Source organism: Galleria mellonella, unplaced genomic scaffold (genome assembly GCF_026898425.1).
Source record: "Galleria mellonella isolate WM207_F2 unplaced genomic scaffold, CSIRO_AGI_GalMel_v1 utg173, whole genome shotgun sequence".
Classification (NCBI taxonomy): Eukaryota; Metazoa; Arthropoda; class Insecta; order Lepidoptera; family Pyralidae; genus Galleria; species Galleria mellonella.
In genome coordinates this window covers 1689346-1712978 of record NW_026442016.1, presented here as the reverse complement: position 1 = coordinate 1712978, position 23633 = coordinate 1689346, and the positions used below count along the sequence as shown (strand labels likewise).

General features: G+C 35.9%; 1 protein-coding gene across 2 annotated transcripts in view; it reads right to left on the bottom strand.

Moving 5' to 3' along the window:
• The window catches only part of LOC113515646 (tubby-related protein 4), a 41640-nt gene that overhangs the window by 3209 nt on the left and 14798 nt on the right, over nt 1-23633 (bottom strand). Inside the window, exons 4-14 of one of the 2 annotated variants that reach the window (XM_052893335.1) lie at nt 11074-11247; nt 9719-9980; nt 8465-8565; nt 7742-7966; nt 5683-5899; nt 5076-5279; nt 4488-4609; nt 2561-4310; nt 1562-1775; nt 841-997; nt 107-304 (exon numbers count right to left, since the gene is read on the bottom strand). In XM_052893335.1, the coding sequence (XP_052749295.1) occupies nt 107-304; nt 841-997; nt 1562-1775; nt 2561-4310; nt 4488-4609; nt 5076-5279; nt 5683-5899; nt 7742-7966; nt 8465-8565; nt 9719-9980; nt 11074-11247 (3624 nt within the window). The remainder of the gene's footprint in view (nt 1-106; nt 305-840; nt 998-1561; nt 1776-2560; nt 4311-4487; nt 4610-5075; nt 5280-5682; nt 5900-7741; nt 7967-8464; nt 8566-9718; nt 9981-11073; nt 11248-23633) is intronic. The other variant, XM_031910139.2, reaches the window with a different exon arrangement.

Sequence of the window (23633 nt, the reverse complement as noted above, 5' to 3'; positions counted from 1 at the left end):
AAGACTGAATTACGAGTACTTACTCTTGAAGAAGAATTAGTCATTAGTCATTTATTCAAAAAAACAATGTACATTGTGTCTGAAATACATTTACTTGGACATTTACCTGTTTGCCGTGATATTCTATTTGGAAGTTCTTGGCGGATTCTTGTGTAACGCGACCACCGAAGTCAAGCTGGTAGACTTGGCTGTTCTCGTTCCACATGGGCGCTTTGTTGTGCATCACGAGCTGCCGCCGCGAGTGCGGGCTGCTGCGCCCGTCGCTCGCCACCACTCCGCCACCAGCCGTCCCTGCTCGCTTTAGCTGTAACCAAACTCAACGCTAAAGTCACCTAGTGAATTCTAGGGGCACTATTATAAATGTGTTGTCTGCGTAAACGATGACAATTTGACCGTAGACTTTTTTCGCTTTAGTTAATCGCATTTGTCAATACAGGCAGTACACCATTTACAGATGCAACCAAAAGTAGCTCATCCTTGTGATGGAGTAGCAAAAAGAATGGAAGTATCTCTTATTGTGGATAGGAGAAGATAAATCTGTTCTGAGCTACAGTAAAATACACTAAACAAGCTGTCTACGGAACCGTAAAATTTATTTCAGCCGTTAATTGTCCACTACTAAACATAAGCCTTCTTTATAAGGGGAATTTTGCCAGTAGTTGCTTGGCACACTTGTCAAGTGGGTTGGCAACCGCAGTTAGGCTTTTAGAGATGTTTTAAAATGGACGCTGCTGCCCATGCCTCTACCATTAGGTTCTTTTAGTCGCCTCTTACGATACCCACAGGAAACGAATGGGTGACCTATTCTATGCCAGAACCGGAAAAAGATCATTAATATACCTTATTTCTAAGTTGAGCCTTCTGGAAACTCTCCAGGTCTCTATAATTTTTGCTATTAACTTCGTTGTATCCGCTGCCGTTCGAGTATTCATCGTCGGAGCTCTCTGATGGCTTCTTGTTCCTTCTTCGATTTAATAGCGGAGAATTGAGCAGTTGGCTGAAATAGGTAATGGGATAATATTAATTATCATTTCTATGAATTTGTCATTTGTGGGTGTAGCTATGTTTAGAGATTATGCATGTGAGAGACTATCCCTTGATATCCCTAGAATATCAAAATTTAATTTTTTTTTTATTATTATTATTTCTATAAAAGGATTGCAGCTTATATTCAGCCAGCCATTGATGTGTTTAAGATTATTTTCCAGGATGGACGTAACCTTTTAAAAGTTGTATAGTCATCTACTCAGACATGTTTTTGTAAAGTTTCGCTCGGATCCTTAGGTGGATACCAGACAGTTCTGGGGTGCTCACGTCCCCCCTTCTCTTTAAATACGCCTATGCTTCATATTAATGATAAGTGGCTGCCAAAATAAAAATTCGATGCATAGATATTAAGAGCTTCCGAATTCATATTATTTCTTACCTACATTTTATTTATTGAATTTAAATTTTTAGGTATTTAAAATGTTGATGAGAATAAACAATCTAGAAAAAAAATTTATAGGTATATACAAAATAATTTCTAACTAATATTGAGAGGTGATCATTGAGTTGTTACCGGATAGGAGAAGCGGAGGAGTATCTCGTGCGGCGCGGCGTGGCTTCCGGCGCGGGTGCGGCGCCGGTGCCAGAGCTGCGCGCGGGGCGCGGCGAGGCCGGCGCCGAGCTGCTCTCGCGGACCTCGCGCGCCGCCCGCGCTTCCCGCGCCTCCCGCGCGCCCCGCCGCGTGCCCCGCGACGCCAGCAGCCGCAGCGCCAGCTGCTCCAGGGAACCTGCGCGGTAAGTGAACTACATGTAATACATATCCTACCGCCGATCACGATAATGTATCTAGATTTGCCTATTTCATGCCTAATTTTGCAATTCAGTTGTAGGATCTAGGGCATACATGTGTAACCTAGTGATATTTACTTCATGCAAGGGATCGCTTAGTTTGAAGCACTTAGGCGTGTCCTACGAAGTGAGGGCTCATAGAGAATTTAGGCAACGCCCGCTCGCCGAGCCGCAGGCGTCAAAAAACCTCTTATCAAGTGCGGTAGCATTCGATTCTAGTACAGTGGTGATCAACTATGTAGGAACTGCACTTCAAGGATTTTTTTAAGAGATTTCTAACGACGTAAAATGGAGGTAGATCAATAGGGCTTTTATATTTAAATATAATAACACGAAAAGAAATCAGCTCAATAACCTCATCACAAATGCAACTTTTTTATTATTATTTTTCAAATTTAATTCTCTTCCTATCTATTGAAACAGATAAAGAATGTATTTTTATGTCCCTAATTAGTTGATCACCCAGAATTGTAATCGGATAGTTCTACTAAAATAGGGTCAGTGCAAATTGTGTTTTGTACCTGCAATCGTCGTGTGAGTCATCGTTTGCGGATCATGCGGGGAGCGTGCGAACTCTATCTACCAACTGTCGAGCCGGCCCTACGGCACATACCTTCGCTCGGTGAAGTCATAGAATCGCACTGAGTGAAGAGGTTGGCTCGCGACTTGACCTCGTCTGTGAGGTACGGCAGGTGAGAGTGAAGCATCTACTTATAGTACTAACTATAATACTTGCTGTAGTCGGAATCGCTGTCGGTGGCGGCGGAGCGCGATGGGGGCGCAGATGAGACGGGAGCGGCAGCGGGAGCGGCGACGGCGGGGTTGGCGACCGCGGTAGGGGCGGTCACACCACACGCCACGCACACGTAGGTGGCAGCGTCCACGTCGCGGCGGTCGTACGGCGACACGAGGCGGCAGCGCGTGCACACCGGGTAGTCACGTCGTCCACGCCGCCCGCCCTCCTCAGTGCTAGTGGCGCCGTTGTCCTCGCCTCCAGTACTAGTGCACCGGCTGCTCGAATTCGCTGACGCTCCTTCGCCTCTGTGACTCACCGCCTCGGCTTTGAGATGTTTCGAACCCTTTTCCGCGGCGGCTGACATCTCGCTCGAGTCAAGACTTCTAGACTTTCCACACTTCTTTAAACTCGGAGTTCTCGTACATTCGACTTGCTTGATGTCAGTTGTTCGGTGGTGCCGTCTCGGCCGCCGGTGCCGCTTGTTGTTGACGAGCACGAGACGACGGGGCGGTTCGCCACGCAGCGCGGTCAGGCTCACCTGCGCGTGCAGGACTTGTGGATCGACCAGATCTAGGTATCCAACGCTGCAACTTCGGGTCATAGTATCGTACACGGGCAAGTTGGCGCATACCGGACTGATCGGTACCACCGTAGTAGTCCTCTGTACCCTCATCTCTCTACTTCTTTCGGTTATGTTGTTAATCGTAGTATCTACGGGAGTCTCTTCGTCTATAAATTTTAGGTCCTCTCCCTTCTGAAGATTTTTTAGCGTTTCTGTTCTCCTAGTCATCGCATCCGGGTGCACCTCGTGCTCGTAGTTTTTGTTGCAAAGAGATTTTAATATCCTAGTATTCATATCATAGGATCCGGAATCGCCTCTACTACATATGTTTTTCCGTAATTTCGACAAACAGTTGTCCGTGATGTGAGAATCGCATTTTTTTATGGTGACCTGCCTGCTCGGTTCTAAACTTAGATTTAAACTAAACGACTGCTGATCTATATTGGAGAGGTTTCCTTTAAGCGAGACGTTGTCTCCGCGAACGCCGTAGTCGGCCCTGCCTCCGCAGAAGTCACCGCGACCGCCGCATGTGACCGTCTGCGGGGACGGTCTTTCAAATATTATGTCAGTAGGGGCCACCGCGTTCTTTGGCGATTGCAATGTGGGAACGGAGCTCTCGCATCTTAGTGGGGAGATGGCATGTCGATTGGGTACTCCGGTGTTATTCACCCTACGATCGGTTGTTTGGGTTGCGTGTCGTACCGGCGTCGAGTAAACATTCTCCGGTACATTGTTCATTGTGTCATTAGTATCGATGTAAGGAAATTCTTCATAGGATTCGGCCCTTGCTAAAGAGGGGCCGTGCGTATTGTTATTATTTGACGAGTATGCGTCACTTTGATTTAGAATATTGTTTGAATTGTTTATTCTTTCATTGAGGGTCACCTTTCTTCTTATGTTGTTATTGGTGTGCGACGGAGAACTGTTAGAGTCATTAGACTGAAATACTTCCTCTTCATCTTCAGAGAATATGTTAGGGTTGAAATTGGGATCAGGACCGACTGGGTAGTCGTCTCGAAGTTCGGTAATCATGAGAGTCATCTGTCGGGGTTGAAGGTGAAGTAACGAAGTTTTATACGTGACTTGCCCCAGATTGGCGGGAACATTTTTAGCGAGACCGTGCATTTTAAATTTGGTACCCCAAATGTTTGAGGTAACTTCTACTAAGCGCACGTCCTGTAAAAAAGTTTTATAATAAATAATTATTATCTGCTTGACAAGAAATTTTTCAAAATAAAATTTTTCGAAGATAGGTTTGAAAAAAATATATAAAGAAACTCAATGGATGTGAATATTTCAAGCTGGCGTTATAAGTAATTTGCAGGACTGTTATTACGAAAGCTAAATGCATACCTCTGGCAAAGAGTCAATATAAGCCAGTTCGTCGTGTGCGTCATCCTTTTCGCTTGAATTTCGTACCTTTCTCCTTTCACGGGCACGTCTACGTCTCTGCAATCTCGGTGAACCGGAGCAACCTAAAAAGTATAATAAAAGGTTACCTAATCATTCTTCATAAAATTCAAGCAGATGGCCTCAAAAACAAAAGAATGGTATCATGATTGGTATAACTATTTCTGGCATCATCATCATATCGATATAAACCCGAGCTTAAAAGTATTATCCAAAAAAATAGCATGCAGCCATTTTAGATATCCGACAAACAAAAAAAGATGGAGAATTTGTACAGTCAGTAGCAGGCATTAGGCTATTAATTCACTCATGTTTGCCGTAAAGAAACACAAATTTGTGCTTTCATATGTACCATGGTTTCAAGGATGAGAATAGGAGTTGAAATCATTGGGACGGCATCGCATGACAGGTATTATGGGTGTCCTAGAGCATTTTTGTGATTTTCCATCAAGTGGATGGCCAACTTACTTGTCATATCTATCTGAGTAAGACAAGTAAGCTGGACACGTTATTAGTGAGCAGAGCACGCACCTTCTTCCCGTTCAGTGTCGGAGGACGAGGTATGCGCGACTTGTAAGGCGTGCGTAGTGTTCGGGGGCGGCGGCGCGTGGTGCGTGCGGCGCGGCGTGCGCGGCGTGCGTGGCGACGCGGCGGCGCCGGCGCTGCTGCTGCTGCTACTGCCCGCGCCGCTGCTGCTGCTACTGCTCTCGCGCGCCGCCGACTTGCTTGCGCCCTCTGTATCATATTTACAAATTCTCTAGTGAATTATATTATCCTAATATGCTATTTTATTTAATGTACATACGTTGCTAGCAATATGCCCTATTAGGTTGACTTCCATGCTGTTTCCCCTGGAAACTGTCGTCATTAATTCTTAATGTATTCATCACGATGGACCAACTAACTAGCTTTTATTTTCATTTATCATTCTTTACTGGTACTCTGTCAGCATATGCCAACAGCGTAAGCGGAGTTACTATTTCATTATCAAATCACAAAAAGCACCTTCGGCAGGTACTTCAGGGAATTATTAGTAATGTTAACTTATCACGATAAACCAGACCGACTGATCTGATTTTAGCACCTATCATCCCTCAATGGTACCCCAATTCATTATCATTCATTTAAAAAAAGGTACCTTCAGCCTGTGGGTCAAAGATGACGAACTCGGGCCTGATCTTGCTGGTGCGGCGGCCCTTGAGCAGTGGAACTAGGCCGCCGAGGTGCTCGAGGTAGAGCGTATAGGCGCCGGCCTCCTCGTCGTCGTGCCGCAACATGGTGCAGTGCAGCCGTCCACCGGCTGCTGGCGGCCGCGACACGAACCTCCGCAGCTCGCTGCTCTCAGGCACCGTGCACTGCGTACGCGCATACACACGCACGGTGACAAAGGTAAGGCATGATGCTTGCACACAGATACACCGAATACCCAGTGGCAATGTTCATTAAATTAAGTATCTTTTTGCTCGTTATTTAATTTTATGAATATTATAAGGAACGTAATCGCGTATCTTCCTATTTCTGGACCATTCAAGTAAACCTTGCGGTCACACAATTGATATATTTATTGTAAGGTATAAAACACCAGCAACCATTCTTTTCTACTTTCTATTCTTCTTCAATTACGAGTTCAGTAATAAAAAATTTTCAGTAATAATGCTTATATATAATTACTGAATTTTTTGAATACGAATTATTTATCAAATTTATGAAATTAGTTTTCGGAACCACAAGTAACTTTATACTTAAATGTTTGGAAATCATAAATTAATTAACATAAAAAGTATTTACATATTGTGTCTATGTTTTGTGGGGAAGTTATTAAGCCTCCTAGATAAATCACAAAGGAATTTATTGATAGATATATTCGCAACCTCATACTAAATATACTCTAACAAAAAAAAAAAACTTCAAATGTATTATTCTTCGTAAAACGTGCGATAATGAAAATAAGTGGCAAACGATACCAATAGGTAGTTTCGTTAGTAACTTATCTGCGGAGGCAATTTTATGAACACTATCACTGGGTTTCAGGTTGAAGTCTCATTTATACTAATAATATTTATTATAAATTAAAATGTAATCGTAATTTTAATTTGTTGTAAACAAATATGATTAAGTTTTATTCCTTGTTAATAGTAACATTACAAGAACAAATATAGTTACCACCTTAATACTTAGATTAACGATAATCCCTTTTATAGTACTAAAACATCCAGTTTCTTAATTTTTGCCCTAAGGAAATAACATAATGTACCACATTATATTATTCTATCCATTATATCTACACGGAAAATAGATAGAATTTTTAATTGAATTCTTTTTCCAGGTAATATTAGTTAATTATCTAAATGTAAACAATTTTGAGGTTTCTGTTTATAAAAAAACTCTTTTCATGTTATTGCGGTTACTTTTATACCTATCTGTCCTACGTAAACAAGCAACAGTAATAATATATATTTGCTTTTAAAATTAAAAAAGACAAAATGAATGTGCTTTGTGTTTTTATACAGATTGTAGAATCTTACAGAAAAAAATATATTTATTTTGCAGAACTTGGCCATTTGGGCGGTAATTTGAGTATGTTTGTTCACTGCAGATACTTACGGTCCCAGTCTCACTGGGAATCACTCAACACTTGCACATACATACTATTCTTGCTATGGCCAATTTGGGTCCGTTCCATTATTATAAAACGAATCCCAGAATTTAAAAGAAGCTAGTCAAGTTTTTTATTAGCTTTTCTCGGTTGTATTTACTTGTTAATTGTATTCGACGGTAAGGTTAAAAAATAGTGTGATAAAAAGGCTTTTTAATTTTTTTAATGATTCTTTTACTAGATTTATAATGTTATTTTCTGTTGAGGACTCATAAGAAGCTCAACAGATAGTATTTTAAACCCTGTACCCAACTTACAAAACAAATTGTTTGAACACTATAGTATTTTTGGGGGTATCTATATACAAACAGATCGAAAGCTACAAGCTATCTCTGGTTCACATACACGGAATGAGTTGTTACTCGAGAGCTGTGGGCAAATGTAGACGTACATTATTGTGGTGTATGGTGTTTGAAGGAGCCAGTGTATAAGGAAAGACGCATTCAATAAAAAGTTTATTATAGATAGCATATTATATAAAGATTTATTTTATTTTGTGGCTTACTTGATGAAAAGTGGTGACTGTGTGAAGGTAACCTACCCGTATGGTGTGAGCGAAGAGATTCGCGAGCGCTGGCTGCAGGCGCGGCGGCAGCGGCAGCAGCGCGGCGAGGCGCGGTTCGCGCAATGCCTGCGCGGCGCGCACGCGCGCCAACAGTTGCAGCGGCGCCACGACGCGCCACACGCGCGCCGTGCACACGGCGCCACCCACGCCCACGAACAGCCGCCGCGCCGCGTGCCCCCACGTCAGCGCCGACACGCGCGCCTGCCCACCGCACGCGCACGCGCATCGCACATTTAGTGAACAATTTTGGCTTTTTTTTATTGAATTTATTCATTTAAAAACAGAACAGGTAATAAATAGTTGCTTTTCGACAGTTACTCTTACCTGATATTTGTAAAATAATTGTAAACATTATTTTTAACTTACCAATCTCCTTTTCTATGTAACATATTGAAAATTTATATTTAAAACAATAAATTTACATTTTGATTTTATTGTAATTCAAATTAATTTAAAATTTAAATGTTTTATGTGACACTTGTAAAATTTTGCTCATGTTGGTTAGAAAATTACTGGTGGTTAATTATGGTTTTGTAATTTATATATTTTTTCGTTACAATAAATGTCTAAATACAACATTTCATAAGTTTTTGTAATACACATCATGCAATTTTTTCAGTAATTTTATACACTTATATGAGATGACATGTGATGACTACATAAAAATTATAGAGAAGTGACTTAATTCATTGTACTGACCTGTGTGTATGGTATTGGCACAGTGTAAATAAGAACTCCTGTGTCTGAGTAGAATTTAACGACGTTCTTGTATGGAGGTGTATCGGGAAATTCGTCTGCTTCTGTTTTCAAAGCAATTAGATATGATTAATAGATATAGCACATGTAGCAGAGCGCAAAGTAATTTACATTTTAAGCATATAATACTATCTTTTCTTTCTGGATTCGAATAAGCAATGCACAACAATTCCTTTATTTCTGATGTTTTACCACAGACTCTACAAAATAGAGCTAAGCTACAATTCCTTTAGTATTTCATTCATAATTCAGTTACTACTTGTGTCCTAAACATCAACTAATTAAAAACACCTTACACTCTCATTTCATTTAAAAAAAACTTTTGGTTTAGGGATGAGAGTGTATAAATACAGTATGAGTATAAAAAATAAATATTCCAGTTATTTATTTTTACAATAACTTTAACGTAATCCATTTAATTCTACAGTCATAAAATTACTCAGTCTGTGATTGGGAGAAAATTCTACGAAGCGCTTCTTTCCGCCCTATATCGTTAAACTTTTGTTTATTTATGTTTTTGACAGGGAGAGTACACAGAGTTTCTGTACCATGGCGCAGAATAGACTCAAGGTGGCCTTTGACATATAGAACAACTACACTATTTATTAACTTGTGAAAAAAGGTATTCCTAAGAGGCATTGATATAAACAAAATGCGTGAATGCTGCATGTTTTATGAGCTAAGGGTCTCGTATAAAGGAAGGCGCGTGCTAGATAAAACACAATTGTATCTAGTTTTATATATGGCGCCGATCCGACCGCGACTCCTTACGATGTCCTTAAAGTATAAAGTTTCATAGATTGTAAATATCTTGGCAGATTGAAAAGCAAACACCGGCTGTATGTCGTTTGTCAAGCATTATAATAGACGCTCCCATCGCACCTATTTTTCATATTTAACAAAGAAAGTGTTTAAGTACCTACGCGAAACTTTTTTAGTAGCGATGCTAAGATCGTCTACTATTAGTATTCAATGTGTGGGCATTTGAATAAGGGATAATAGTATTTTAATGACATCAATATGTTATAATAAAATGTATTCTTATTACAGAATAGAACCTTATTAAGTACCTATATAAAAAAGTTAAGCTACTGTAAAGTACACAATAAAGACTATTGAGTACTTGAAAATTGGATTGCTAGTTTTACTGGAAGGTTAAGAAAGAAATAATTAACGCAGTTGTTAATATTTACTCACCAGGTATCAGGGTACCAGCAACAGCGAGCAGTTCTCGCGAATTAGCCCATTCCATGGCCAGTGTATTGCCCCTTAGTCCAGTATGCACCCGAACAGGACTGACGTCGTCGTGGCCTCGCAACAAAACAATTTCACCGTTCCCTAAAGCGACGGCCAGAACGTGGCCGCCGTTGCTCTCAGTGCTTTCCTCGCCCTCCTCCATCTTGAACTTTTCGCACGACCATGCCATTGACGTTATACCGCCTTCAGCAACAAGTTGCACCTGTTTTTTTATACATATGTACCTAGTTACACAAATTGCAATATATACTTACTATACAAAGATTAACTATTAGCTAACAAGAATTTTAGAAGATTTCCGTGGTATATTGGTTATCTAGTTTAGGTAATCCATGTATTATAGGGATAATAAATATATATAAACGAATAGTGATTCGTAATAAATGGTAACATTGTTTTAAAAACTTCCGCTTAAAGTTAGAACGTAAAATGCACCATACTGGGTAAGTAATAGCCTTCAATTTTTCCAGAATTAAAAGTTATATCTATATCGTATAGATAAATAGTATAATACCTATATAATCAAGATAAATAATTAATCGTTTCTATTTAGATTTGGTCTATGAGGGCGTGTCACCCTACCATACTGTTATTAAATCTACATACTTAATTATGGCACAGTACTTAATAAAACACAAAAATATAGCAATTAAATATTTGGGAATTACTATATGTGGGTTAACAATTACACTTAAAAATAATAATATTCCTTTATGTAGGTAGCGTACGTACTAATATTTTAGCTTTTGGCGCATACTTAAAATCAACCGGGGGAACTTGGATGAGAGAACTTAAATTGGTTCCTATTAAAATCGATGGTGAATCCATCAATCAAAGTAGACTGTGCTATCGCCGAAGCAATTAAAGATTTTCAGAGTTTAACGGTTATTTATGAATCAGATAACCGGGTTAGTTAGATCGTACTTTAATTGAACGTCTGGAAGTTCACGATAATCTGTCTATCATATTAATAGAATGAATTTATAGGTCTTAACGACATTAGATCAATTCGAAATATTTACCGAGAACAACCATCGGAAAAGAAAATCAACTAAAAATTTGATCTAGTGTAGTTTTTACGACTATTAATAGTTCGTATTCATATAAATTTATGACTAATAAAATTCATGTTTTGTTTAAAAAAGCAACAAATTTCCATTTAAACAAAATTGCTACTGCAGTTAGTTTTTTGTGGAACAAAATCAAATCAATCAAAGAACTCCATATTTTTAGTGACAAATTCATAATTTGTTTTGTTATGTTCATCGTGTTATTAAAAATATTAACAATATTACCTGCGAGACCATAGCTCCGTGGACGTCCATCACTACCAGTTGGGCGGAAGCTGTGCCAAGATACACTTGGTTGTCGTCGGGTGTCCAGCAACCGCAGGTAATACGCGCGTCCAGGGACAACATGGAAGACCAGTACCGCTGTCCAGCCACAGACCCCACCAATACGAAACCATCCTGAGGAAATTTTATTCAATAAGTTATAAAAATACTGTATGGCATAATTGTTATTGTACTTAATTACGCTATTATAGATAGGCATAGAATAGGCCACCCCTTCCTTTCCCGTGAGTGTCGTAAAAGTCGACAAAGGAACGACGAGGGATGGGCAGCAGCGTCCCTCTTAAAACATCTCTAAAGCCTGACTGCGGATGCCAATCTGCCTGCCAAGCGTGGCAACTACTGGCAAAACCCTCAAGGGGGGTGGATGTTTATCAGTGGACAAGCAAAATTTTTAGGAATATGTAGAACTAAGAATCTGCCTATACTGTAAAACATATTAGGACAGAGTTTTAAAATCTTTGTCGACATAGGTTTGTCCGTACTCTAAGAAAATTGTAGAAGGACTAGAACATAACGCTATACGTATATTATTGTATTAGTAACAGAAGTAGAAACACTAGAATTTTTTATAACTAAAGTACAAATATCACGATATATTTATTTAATAAATTTATAAATATTACATATAAAAAAAATTACAGTTATTTTATACTTTATTAAGGTACTGTAAGGTCTGTTAGTAACTATATTATTTTAATTGATTAACTATGCATGACTGTTTGTATCCTGAACACAAATAAATAAATAAATATAATTTTACCACAAGTACAAGGTTTATTTAAAAGGCGTCGCAATTTCCTACAAACGGATATGAAAATTACGCTCGCACACATGTTGCTCTTCCTGTCCTTGACTACCATCTTGGCCTTGACTTTATCGAAAACCAATTAATAAATTTCGTCATCCGCCCAATGGTAAACGGTTTTCGTATCCTACAGATGCTTGCAATACGAGGGGCAATCCGAGCGTGTTGGTATCCTGAAGTTTTGGGACATTCTCAACGGAAAGTTCATTCAATAACGTATGAAAAACGTAAACGAAAAAGAATTTAACTATCGCCAAAAATATATGTAAATGAGAATATCTAATGGATATATTTTGTAGACTGTAATTTATAATAGACGACCCTAACTAATTATATTACACTATAATAGCCACAAGGGCCTCGACTTTACGACACACGGTGCTCTACTTTCTACATTTAGACGGCAATTAGAAATTACTACCTCATATCATATCCTTGGTTCGGATAGACTTATGAGTTACGACCTCAATTAAGTACTTACTGTAACATACTTATTATCTGGTAACAGGCCTGTATATACAAACAGCATGTGAATGGAAGCAAACAATGTAATAAGTACTTGGAACTCCTCCCATTCATTAGACAATATTGATTATAGAGGCCATCAAAATAATAAGAGCATACATCCCATTGTCTGTTTAGGTGGTGGTCAAGAATGCGTTTAAGCTGTTTTAGAGAACAGTAAATCAATTAGTCAGATTTTTTATTATACAAAGGTAACGAACAAGCATACAATCCGTCTGATAGTAAAAGGTTACAGAAGCCTACGGACGGCGCCACTACCAGGGACGTAACGTACCTGAGCTCTTAAAAAAGCACATATTGTATATATAATGTGTACTCTCAAACATGTATTTGCGCATAGCTAAGCCCCCCCCCCCTCTCTTAAATACGCTTATATCAATGAGAGAGAAGTGGAAATATAATCCTTAATTTTGCGAATGTATTCACCTTTAAGCTTTACTGGTAAGTTCTTGAACTAAGCAATGAAACAACAAACCTTATTTAACTAAGCCGTCTACTAATATTTAAAAGCTCATAACGCAGAGTAACGCCTCGTAGTACGTTCAAAGTTATGAGCAAGTCTCGAGCACCCGACTTAGCAAAACAAAAGCTGTCTCGTTTTCGGCGGGGCCGTAAATCTTATTGGCACTATAACTAGCACAGGAAAGTGACGGCTTTTGGCATAATTAATAAACCTATACTATGTTCCACAGTGATTAGAAATATTGCTGTTACCATAATTTATTACATCGAAAAAAGTTTAATAAACAAAGATTATTGATTAGAGTTCAAAACTTAAAAAGATGTCTTAATTTATTTTATATACTAACCCAGTAAAGTAGCAACAAAATGAACATAATATACTTATGTAATGGTATCTATATTTATATATTCATAAATTATAGGTTAATAATAATGAAAACTCGATTGGATAAACGATCTGTAAAAGTTCAGTGAAAGAATAACAAATGGGTCCTATAACGCGTGAACGGTTTGGAAAAAAACACAAGGTTTTATCAGCAGCTATCAATCAGGCCGTGCCAATAACAGAACATAAATCTATAAGCTATCCCGAAAGATTTCATCCCTTTTAGGTAGAACGTGTTGTCCGTCATCGCACTGATGACATAATAAATTGGATCGGATCCCAAACCGCTGCTGAATATTACATAATGATATTTAGTTGAGGTAATAGCTAGATAGATAGATAAAATGTATTTTTCCTATTTCACGGCGTTGGTATCCAATGACTGCCGGTTCGATACCCTCACAAAACAAATATTTTTATTTCAGAATATATCCACCTGTCTTCATCTAGGTATTATTTATTCCATGTATTGTCAGCAACGCGCGCATGATAGATATCCTTGGTGTTACAGGCGTCCGTCCATAAGCTACGATAACTCCGTTTGCCATCGACGGGCCGTATGCTTGTTTCCTACCATAGTAGTATAAAAAAAGTATTACATATTTAAATTCTTATGTCCACTACTTATATCGTCTATAGTATAAACTCTGCTTAATTTGGAATTAGATAACATCATGTGATATTATCCCAGATTAAGTATTTATTTTTTTACACTTACCTACTAATATTATAAATCAGAAAGTAAGTTTATTCTTTGTCTTTTGGTGTCTTAATAGTTCTATTGGTCATTATCAAGTTTTTAATAAGCGTAGTACGAATACCTATTTCGTATAGAAAAAAAAACATACTAGGCTGTGTTACCTACTACTTAGTTTATCAAACAAACAACATCTTCTCTATATGCGGATAAAGTCGCAAGCACAGCTAACAGTATATAATGCTAATCAGTATATAATGAGTAGAGACATACAACCGAAAACTGTACGTTTTTTAAAAACTTTGAGATTGAACAGCAATTTCATCTATGCTGTGAATATATCAATAATCTTGGCCACATTTCCCCCTTTTCTAATACATAAAAGTCTTCGCTCCCTTGGCAATATCGGAAAAAGAAATCTCTTTTTTATTAGTAAAAAAAATCTGTCTTAATCCTCCTAAACTTATGTCATATTTGCCCGAGAAGAAGATATATTAAAACAGTTTATGGAATAGTAGTTATCAAAAAGTTTTTCAATGTTATTATATTTGACATTGAAGACATTATCTCTGAATTTTTAAGAAATTAAACGCTCATTTCAAGAATTTTCCTTCACTTTAATTAATTTAATTAAAAATTAAGTAGGTAGATTCCTAACTTGGGAGGTACCTACCTCGTACATGTTACCAACCTACGTAATGATCGGAAGGTTTACGAATCCTTGAGCTCAGGAAAGTGGAAAATTAACGCTAAATTGCAAATGTTAAGTACGATATTAAACACTAAGCTGTGTGTTCGAGACACGAGCCTTACCTTGCTATTTGTGTTTAAAATAAAGAACAATAGAAGCAGAATGTAGTCTGTTCGTAACCTGAATGAAAATCAGGACTCGTAAATTTAACTGGGAGCCATAAAGTGCGCCTCGTAAAATGTAGTCGATACACAAAAGTGAATACCTATCGGGTTGACATTGAAGATGTTTTACAAAGTTAAGTACACAATAACACACCTCCAAGACTAATACCAACGGCACACCTATGATATTACAACGCATTCAATGTTTGTACACAAAAGTATCACATAAAATAGTCCCGCTGGATTCACGGCGTAGACTTTAGCAAATGGGTATGATAGATATTTTGGGTTATATTCATTTGACAGCCGCTGGTCACGACAAGTATGTACTGATAAATAGACGTCGATGAATGGGTTTGACGATCCACACATGATAATATACACAGATAAATAGATACTCTTTATTGTTTCCCCCAAAACTTTACAATAGTAAACTTATTATAAATATAAACAAAATATGTTCAAAATATAATTTATACAATAAAATTGTGGTTTCACAAGTTTTCAACTTTATAGATTGAAATAACCTAGAAATTATACTATAAAACTAGCATATAATTTAAGTGTTCAATTATTATTTTTCAGTTTCTGAAGTTAGATCTATAGTAGATCTACTGCTTAGTTATATGTGTGAATTTTTTTCATCGACTTTTAAAACAAAGAAGTACTTAGGTTAGTTCAAAGTATAAGTACACGTTTTTAGTATGTGTTAGTTAAATTATATTTTGCAAATTTTACTGATTTTAATGATTCTTATTTAAACAAAATTATTTAATTAGTGTTAGTACACTATTATTAATTCTAAAATTGTTTTGATAAATACCTTCACGTACAATAAAGTTTATTTTATTATGATAGAAATTGCTGTTGAAATTAATTGAAAAAATTGTTAGCTCTCCATATTAACATAGCGTGCCCAGTTGCCAAATTAGTATGAGCACAGACATTATAACACTATGTAAGGGAGACTAAATTTTTTGTCATATTTCGACTCATGCTTAATGTTTCATACATTGTTTGGCCGCCCTGGTATTTATTCTATATATTGCCTGAGTAACATAATTATATAATAAATAGAATTTGTACACGCATCACTCAAAAGCTACGGCAGATACCTGATATATCATATATTTTTACTCCGGCAAAATTTTCAATCCTATAAGAAAATATGAAAATCGTCACACGAACGTGGGCGCAGGTAGGTTTTTTAATAAAGCTATAAGTTGTGTCTTCCTATCATTAGACTTATGTCTACACAGTGGCAAAATGTAAACATCATTACGAGTTACCAAATAACAAACAGTGAACACAATTTACGTACGTATAGATAGTTAGGGCTATTCCATTATTTAATATAGCTGTGTCAAGAGACCTGATGGCTACGTCTCACATAAAAAGATCGTATCAGATAAGAAAAATATGTTGGTACACTTATTAATGGACATTAGAATATTTAAGAAAATGTTGCAGTAACAAATTATAGAAAAATAAAGAAAGAGGTGCCTCTATGAGAAATTGTTTTTATATGTATATATGAATTACAGTTATCAACAGTAGATTTTTTTTTATAATACCAGGGGCAAACGAACATGCTATTCACTTGATAGTAAGTGACTACCGCTGTCCTAGAGTTCGTCAGCGGACGTAGCGTTACGGTAGATTTTTAGTGAATAGCATTGCTGAGCATTCGCAACACCGGTGACATTGCAGGTGTGCTACTGGCCTTTTAATAAGGAACACTTTTCTTGAAAGTTCTGATGTCATATTGATTCGGAAATACTAATGCTTAAAGTTTTTTCTTTATTTTTTTTTATGCAACTTATTAGAATGGTAAACAAGCTGACCGCCTACGTGATGAAAAGTAGTAACCGGCGCCCATAGACATGAATAGTAAGTATCATGGTCATTTTTTTTATAACACAGGGGTCAAACGAGCGTGAGGCTTGTCTGATGGTAAGTGACTACAGCCGCCTATAATCGCCCACAATACCAAAGACATTGCAGGTGTGCTGCCGTCCTTTTTAAATGAAATATGTTCTTTTTTTTAAGATTATGTTATGATGTTGTTTTGGTTCGGAAATACTGTTGCTGTTGTATATTAGAAGTTAATTATTTAGTTGATTGATTAATTATTAAGTGCAGACTTAGGTTGATTAGTTAGTAAGTGCAGAAGGTAATTCCAAAGAGTGACATAACATATAACAGAGTATACTGTGTCGCCCATGATACCCTCCATGCGTTGTTCTTCATGTTATTCTTGAGAACTAAGTATTATGCCTTGTAATTTCATTGACAAAATTGTTAGTCTATTTCAAAATATGATTGTGCGCAGAAGAAATTACCTTGAAAAATTCACGGTGAAAGACCCGCACTTTTTCAAATGGTTGGGATGGAGCTTTAGTTTTTCATATGTAGCAAATTTTTTATAATGAAATTTAGATGAAATTAGTAGGAAAGGGACCAATACAAGTCTAAAACTCGACAATATCTTTTTATCTTCAAAAATAATAAATTAAAAATTTGCAGATTTGGCATATAGATGCAGATATAGATGCTTAGTTTTATGAGTAAAGTCATACAATTTTATATAACCGTTATACTATAATACATTGTGATACAAATTACACACAGCTTTAATAAACTGTCAAATTTACTTTTAAAGATACCAAGAAATGTTTGATACACTTCTACAAAATTATTTTCAAGAATTATATACGTAAGTAGGTAGTGCCTGCTTACACGTGTCTACAATCTACCCACGAACCTACATATGTAACGAGATAAATAACAAAGCGTACTTCAATAGAGATTACCATCAGATTGCCTTATGAATATTTAAGCTATATACCTGTTGTAAGAACAATAAACAAAATGTTTGATATTTAACAAAATATCTTTAGAATAAAATAATTTTTCGTGAAAATTAGCTGGAAATATTAGAGAAAATTAAAATAATACAACTTGAATAACACGTCGCCTCTGTCACTCAAGCAAGGCTTTCATAGATTCAAATTATTGGGAAATATTTTTAGTTTCACTAGTAGGATACTCTCTCAAAAGGAGGTTATTGACTTAGAGACTGACTTATTGAAAACGTACCGATTTATATATAAGCTTCTCAACACAGAAATTCATAACTAATGACAGGTAGATTTTGCTCAATAAAAATCAGCGACTTGTGACAAGATAAATAGGTATAATATATATACAATATCACTACATAGTATAAAACAAAGTCGCTGTCGTTGTCTATCCGTCCCTGTGTATACTTAAATTTTTAAAACTATGCAACGGATGCGGTTTTTTTAGTAGATAGAGTGATTCAAGAGGAAGGTTTATATGTATAATACATGCATAATATTGTAGAGAAACACTGATAAATTTAGAGGTTTCTAATGTGATGTCGTAAATAAACACATTTCTTGGGTTTACATTGCAAACGCTGGCTGAATCTCACGAAATAAAATCAAAATAATGTACTACAGTATTGTACAGCTTAAAAAGGTCAACAAAAAAGTCCGTGATGGTATATATCTATCTCTTAAGGATAACCCACAATAATCATTTTTATCCTATTATTTAATTTATTTATTATTATTTTACGGGAAAAAATTGCTTATTTACGAAGTGATTTTAAGCAATACAGCATTAATTTTTATGCAATTAAGAACCGTAAGTACATTGTCTATTTAGTATAGATCAAAATGTCCTTTACAGCATGTCATTTAAATTAATATTTCCGAAGATATTACAGATTTAAAATGCAGGGACATAGCAGTGTGGCGGTACCGGCTCGGCTGGCGGCGGCGCGTTCCTATAAGTACCACGTTGAAGACCGCGCTTCAGCCTATAGCACTTTATCATGTTTGTATTGTCTAATAACAAAAAGCTGTAAGCGTTATTTATAAGGACATTCTGCAGTAGGTAGGTATATTTAGTATCAGCATTGCACCCGTGCGAAGCCGGGGCGGGTCGCTAGTATAATATATAATAGACAATCTTTAAATTATAAATGTGAAAGTGAGTTTGTTACCTTATAGCACTTTAACAGCTTAACCAGTTACTATGAAATTTGGTGTATATGTAAATATATGGAAGGGAGAAGGTTATACGCTACTTTTTTATCTCAGTGAATAAAAATATACCGCTCACGTGGACGAAGTCGCAGGTAAAAGCTGAATAGCGAAATGTTTCTTAGACATATTAAAACTAAAATATTTGAATTTAGGGTGTGAAATTGTGTATGTAGTTTTTGACTCTGCAAAGAATTAATTAAAGCATGAATTTTTTATTTGAATATTTGTGATTGCTAGAAGCAGATCTTAAAATTAATTACAATAAAAATGTCATTTAGATCTTTTTCTTCATAACAAATATCAACACATCACATGTAGAACATACAGGGCAGAGATATCACACACACACACACACACACACATACACACACACACACACACACACACACACACACACACATACAAATAATAGTAACGAATTTGTTATCGGTTTGCTGCATAGAAACTTAAACATATATATATATATATATATATATATATATATATATATATATATATATTTAAATACACTATCGGCACTTAAGGCGATGAAAAAATTTTGCAGGTACTTACATACCTGCTTTTTTATTACCGATGTTTCGACGTGGATTTGAATTTATTATTTTTTTAAATTTAAGTGTATTTAAATATATGTGTAAATAACGCGAAGATTTAAAATTAACTATATATAGGTACGTATAAAAGAGCTCCACTGTGACCAATTAGCGCGGACCTAAATATAAATACTGAAATGTTAACCGCAACCTTTTTAGGTAGACGTTTGTGTTCGGTCTAGATAAAACCGACGAAAGTACAGTATTGTCTAAATGGCGAGAACAAATGTCGGTGGACAAGCAGGAACTTTGCTTGCCCCATTGCGGGTTATGCAAACAAAACCGTGTACGACTGGCTCATAAATAATATATTTCTCTTTTTGTCTGCAACAGTACGTTTGGAACGTGACCATTGTATTATTTTCAGGTCGCCAATGAGTGTTCTCGTTGGTCACGTACTACGCGGTTTCAGAGATGTTTCCTCCCACGAACACTCAGGTTGTGGAATGAGCTCCCTGCCGAAGTTTTCCTAAGAGACTACAGCATGGGGTTCTTCAAAAGGGGGGTAAAGAGGTTCCTTCGGGGTTGGCAACGCACGCGTAATACCTCTGGTATTGCAGATGTTTATAGACTACGGTAACCACTTACCATCAGGTGGGCCGTATACTTGTTTGCCACCTCAGTGGATTAAAAAAAAAGGTTTATTGCGGATTCTTACATATATATATTATTACATAAAATAATTATAACCAAATGATGTCTGTCTGTACATGAAAAATATTTGAGAAGAATTGATAGAAGAACTCTTAATTAGAGCAGTAGAAGCCAAATCAACAATTTTTGGAAATTTTGTATTTCTATCTGTCTGTCTGTATATTTGCTCCGCCATCACGCAAAAACTACTGCACCGAATTGGGTGTGGGTTTTCACTGTTCCCGAAGGTCTAATTTAAAAGTTATTATATGTATTATATTAAGGTACCAATTAGAAGTTGTCCAATTAAGTGCTTTTCCTACTCTTGAAATTCACGCGCACAAAATACATAGCAGGTAAAAAGCTATCATAGTATAATGCTATACAAAAGAGGAAAAATAATATAGTATTTTATTCGTTTAGGCTATTTAACTTTTTAATGTAATAAATATTGTATTGAACAATATTTTTATTAAATTTAATTACTCTTTAATAAGGGCCTAATAAAATTTAATTATTCTCAAGGCATCTTGTGATGTAATCAATCGTAAAGAATAACAAATTATTTTAATCAATTATTTGCATCTGTAACGTATTATACATATACATGTACATATAATTAATCCGTATTAAATTCAAAGATGGAAAACTCAGCTTTGAAAAAGTCCTGTTAACACCATCAGAAATAATTAGGGTATAAGATGAAATATGAAGAAATGATTAATTCTAAAGAAAGATTGCTACAAGACCTCGTCGATTGGTTTAACACGGAGAAAAGAAACGATTTATCATAACATCAGATAGTGGGGTGCAGATCGACTAATTTACTAAATTGCCAGGAACGTGCCCGGGAAACTACTCGGTAGCTAACAAGTAATAACATCTCCTTGGGAACAGTTTTTGTTATTGATTCATTTTATTACCATATTGACGGTAAGAAATTTCAAAAATAGGTAATAACACTGGTCGTTTAAGGTTTTGTGGTACAAAAACTTCATTTGTGACAAATTAAAAACACAGACACGGAAATAAACACTATGGATTGCAGAACCATCAAAATCGGATTAAGGTTAGAAGACATAATCGCGTAATTAACATTTATACCGAGTACCAGATCTTGCAATTTTGCCTTTCCGGGCAAAAATGATACTATTAGTACTGAGCGTGTGATCACGTTTATTGTACACTCGCAGCTCAACCCGGATTCGATCGGTTTTTTATTTAATTACAACACGTCTCTCGCTGATAAATCTTATATAGATATGCAGTTTTTAAGTAAATCCATAACAAACAAACCTATAAAAATTTAAATCAGTTTTCATTATAACATTGGCATATATTTCCTTAATATATGTATATTATAATACACTAAAATAAAAATAAAAAATAATTAATGAAAATTAATATTTATTTATTCATTAGTACATAATGTGTACAGGGCGGACTTAATGCAAAAAGTATTCTCTCCCAGTCAACCATAGGGAAGTGTCAGAATACTCAAATGCGGTACAAGTAATAATTGATATACATACATACTAAAATTTACATATTACACAAATAAATATAAATAAATAACAAATATACATACACATATATAAGATATATTATATATAGGAAGATTAGAATAATAAATAATACTCATATAATATTAGTTATACAGTAAAAAAGCCGGTGTAATTGTAAAACGCGTGTTAATATCGACATAACATAACGCATGTGCTTCTACCGTTTCTGTCGTACACGACTGTGACGTTTTATACGCCCTCATTATATTACTGGTAGTGCTTTTAGATGATGCTAATTAATTAGATCACCTATACAATTCAGGTAAAGTTAGGTACATACCTACAGTAGAAAGGTATTATGTCGTTTTATGCCTACTATAGATAAAGTTGTAGGTCACTAATTTTTTTTATAACACAGGGGCAAATGAGCATGCGGCTCACCTGATTGTAAGTGAATACCGCCGCCCATGATCACCCGCAACACTGGAAGCATTACAAGTGTGCTGCCAGCCTTTTAAAAAAGAAGATTACTCTTTTTTTGAAGATTATGATGCCGTCGAAAATACTGCTGCTGGAAGTTGATTTCAAAGGGTGGTTCTACGTAAAAGAAAGTGCCTTGAAAAATGCGCGGTGGAAGACTACCACTCATCTAGATGGTTGGGTCGGAACTTAGGTTTGTGGCGGTGGCGGAAATCATCAGCAGGAATCAATCCGAACAATTCCTCATAGCACTCCCCATGATAAAATCGGTAAAACATGCACTACAAACATCTCTACGCAGTTTCAGTTACAAGATTAATAACTGATAAACAAGTACCATCTTACAACAAAAATGTTAAACTTGCAATATATGTTTTAGCGATAAGGTCGCCCATTGTTTTCTCATTGTGATTATTTCTTGTAATTGTTTATATTGATAATAAGTTTACTATTGTAATATTTTGAAGGAAACAATAAAGAGTATCTATCTATCTACGTTTAAACATCTTGCTGTAAAAGTTGGATGTATAAACAAAACAAAGTCTGTCTTATAAACAGTTAAATTGTGTTCCTCAAAAGAAAATCACTTTTATTGTGGCAAAACCAGTCATTTTGGTTAATATTATGGATATAAAATTTGAATAAAATTTCTATGGGACCAATCTGAAAAAACATCTATTAAGATAAAAATGTATTGTCCAGATCGAGTTATTCTTACAACGTACGGATTTATGAGGTAGCAAACATTAAAAAAACGTACAACTGAGTTGAAAATGTCCTTCTTATTTAAGTGAATTGAAAATAAAAAGTAATACATTTTATTATTATTATAATAATCTATAGATTTTGGCGTATAAAATTATAATTTAATATTATTAGGTACACTTACTAAACTGCCTACCTACCTATTAAAAAATTTATTACTCAGAGGTTGGTTAAATTGTATTTGGATAAACAGTGTTTAAAATAACGTTTTTGGTAAATCGTTAAAATCTGCACCTCATATACTCGTACTAATAAAATAAAATAGTATGTACAGGGTGAAATTCAAATCATTAGCATCTTTAGTAAAAGACTCCTTTATAAGAATGCTAATGATTCGATTTTAACATGTAAGGGGTCGAGAATTAAAAAAAAAAGTGAACATTGAGTTTTTTTATCGTATAAATTAGGGTACTCTCTAATTTATGCAAAATAAAAACTCAATGTCAATGTCAAAGACTCGAAATAAGCAATTAAACTACAGTTATTTTTATAATAAATATCAGTCTGTTTGTTTGTACATACATCATCTATATACATATAATAAAACTGTAGAGGTCGAATGTCTGTACATAGAAAAAAAAACGCTAAAAGCCGAGTCAGGGAGATGTTAGAAGTGAAATAGAACACATCCAGATATATTTTTAAATTTTTTTGTTCTTCTGTCTGTTTATCTGTTTGTACGGGCTAATCTTCGAAACTGTTGGACCGATTTAAAGGAA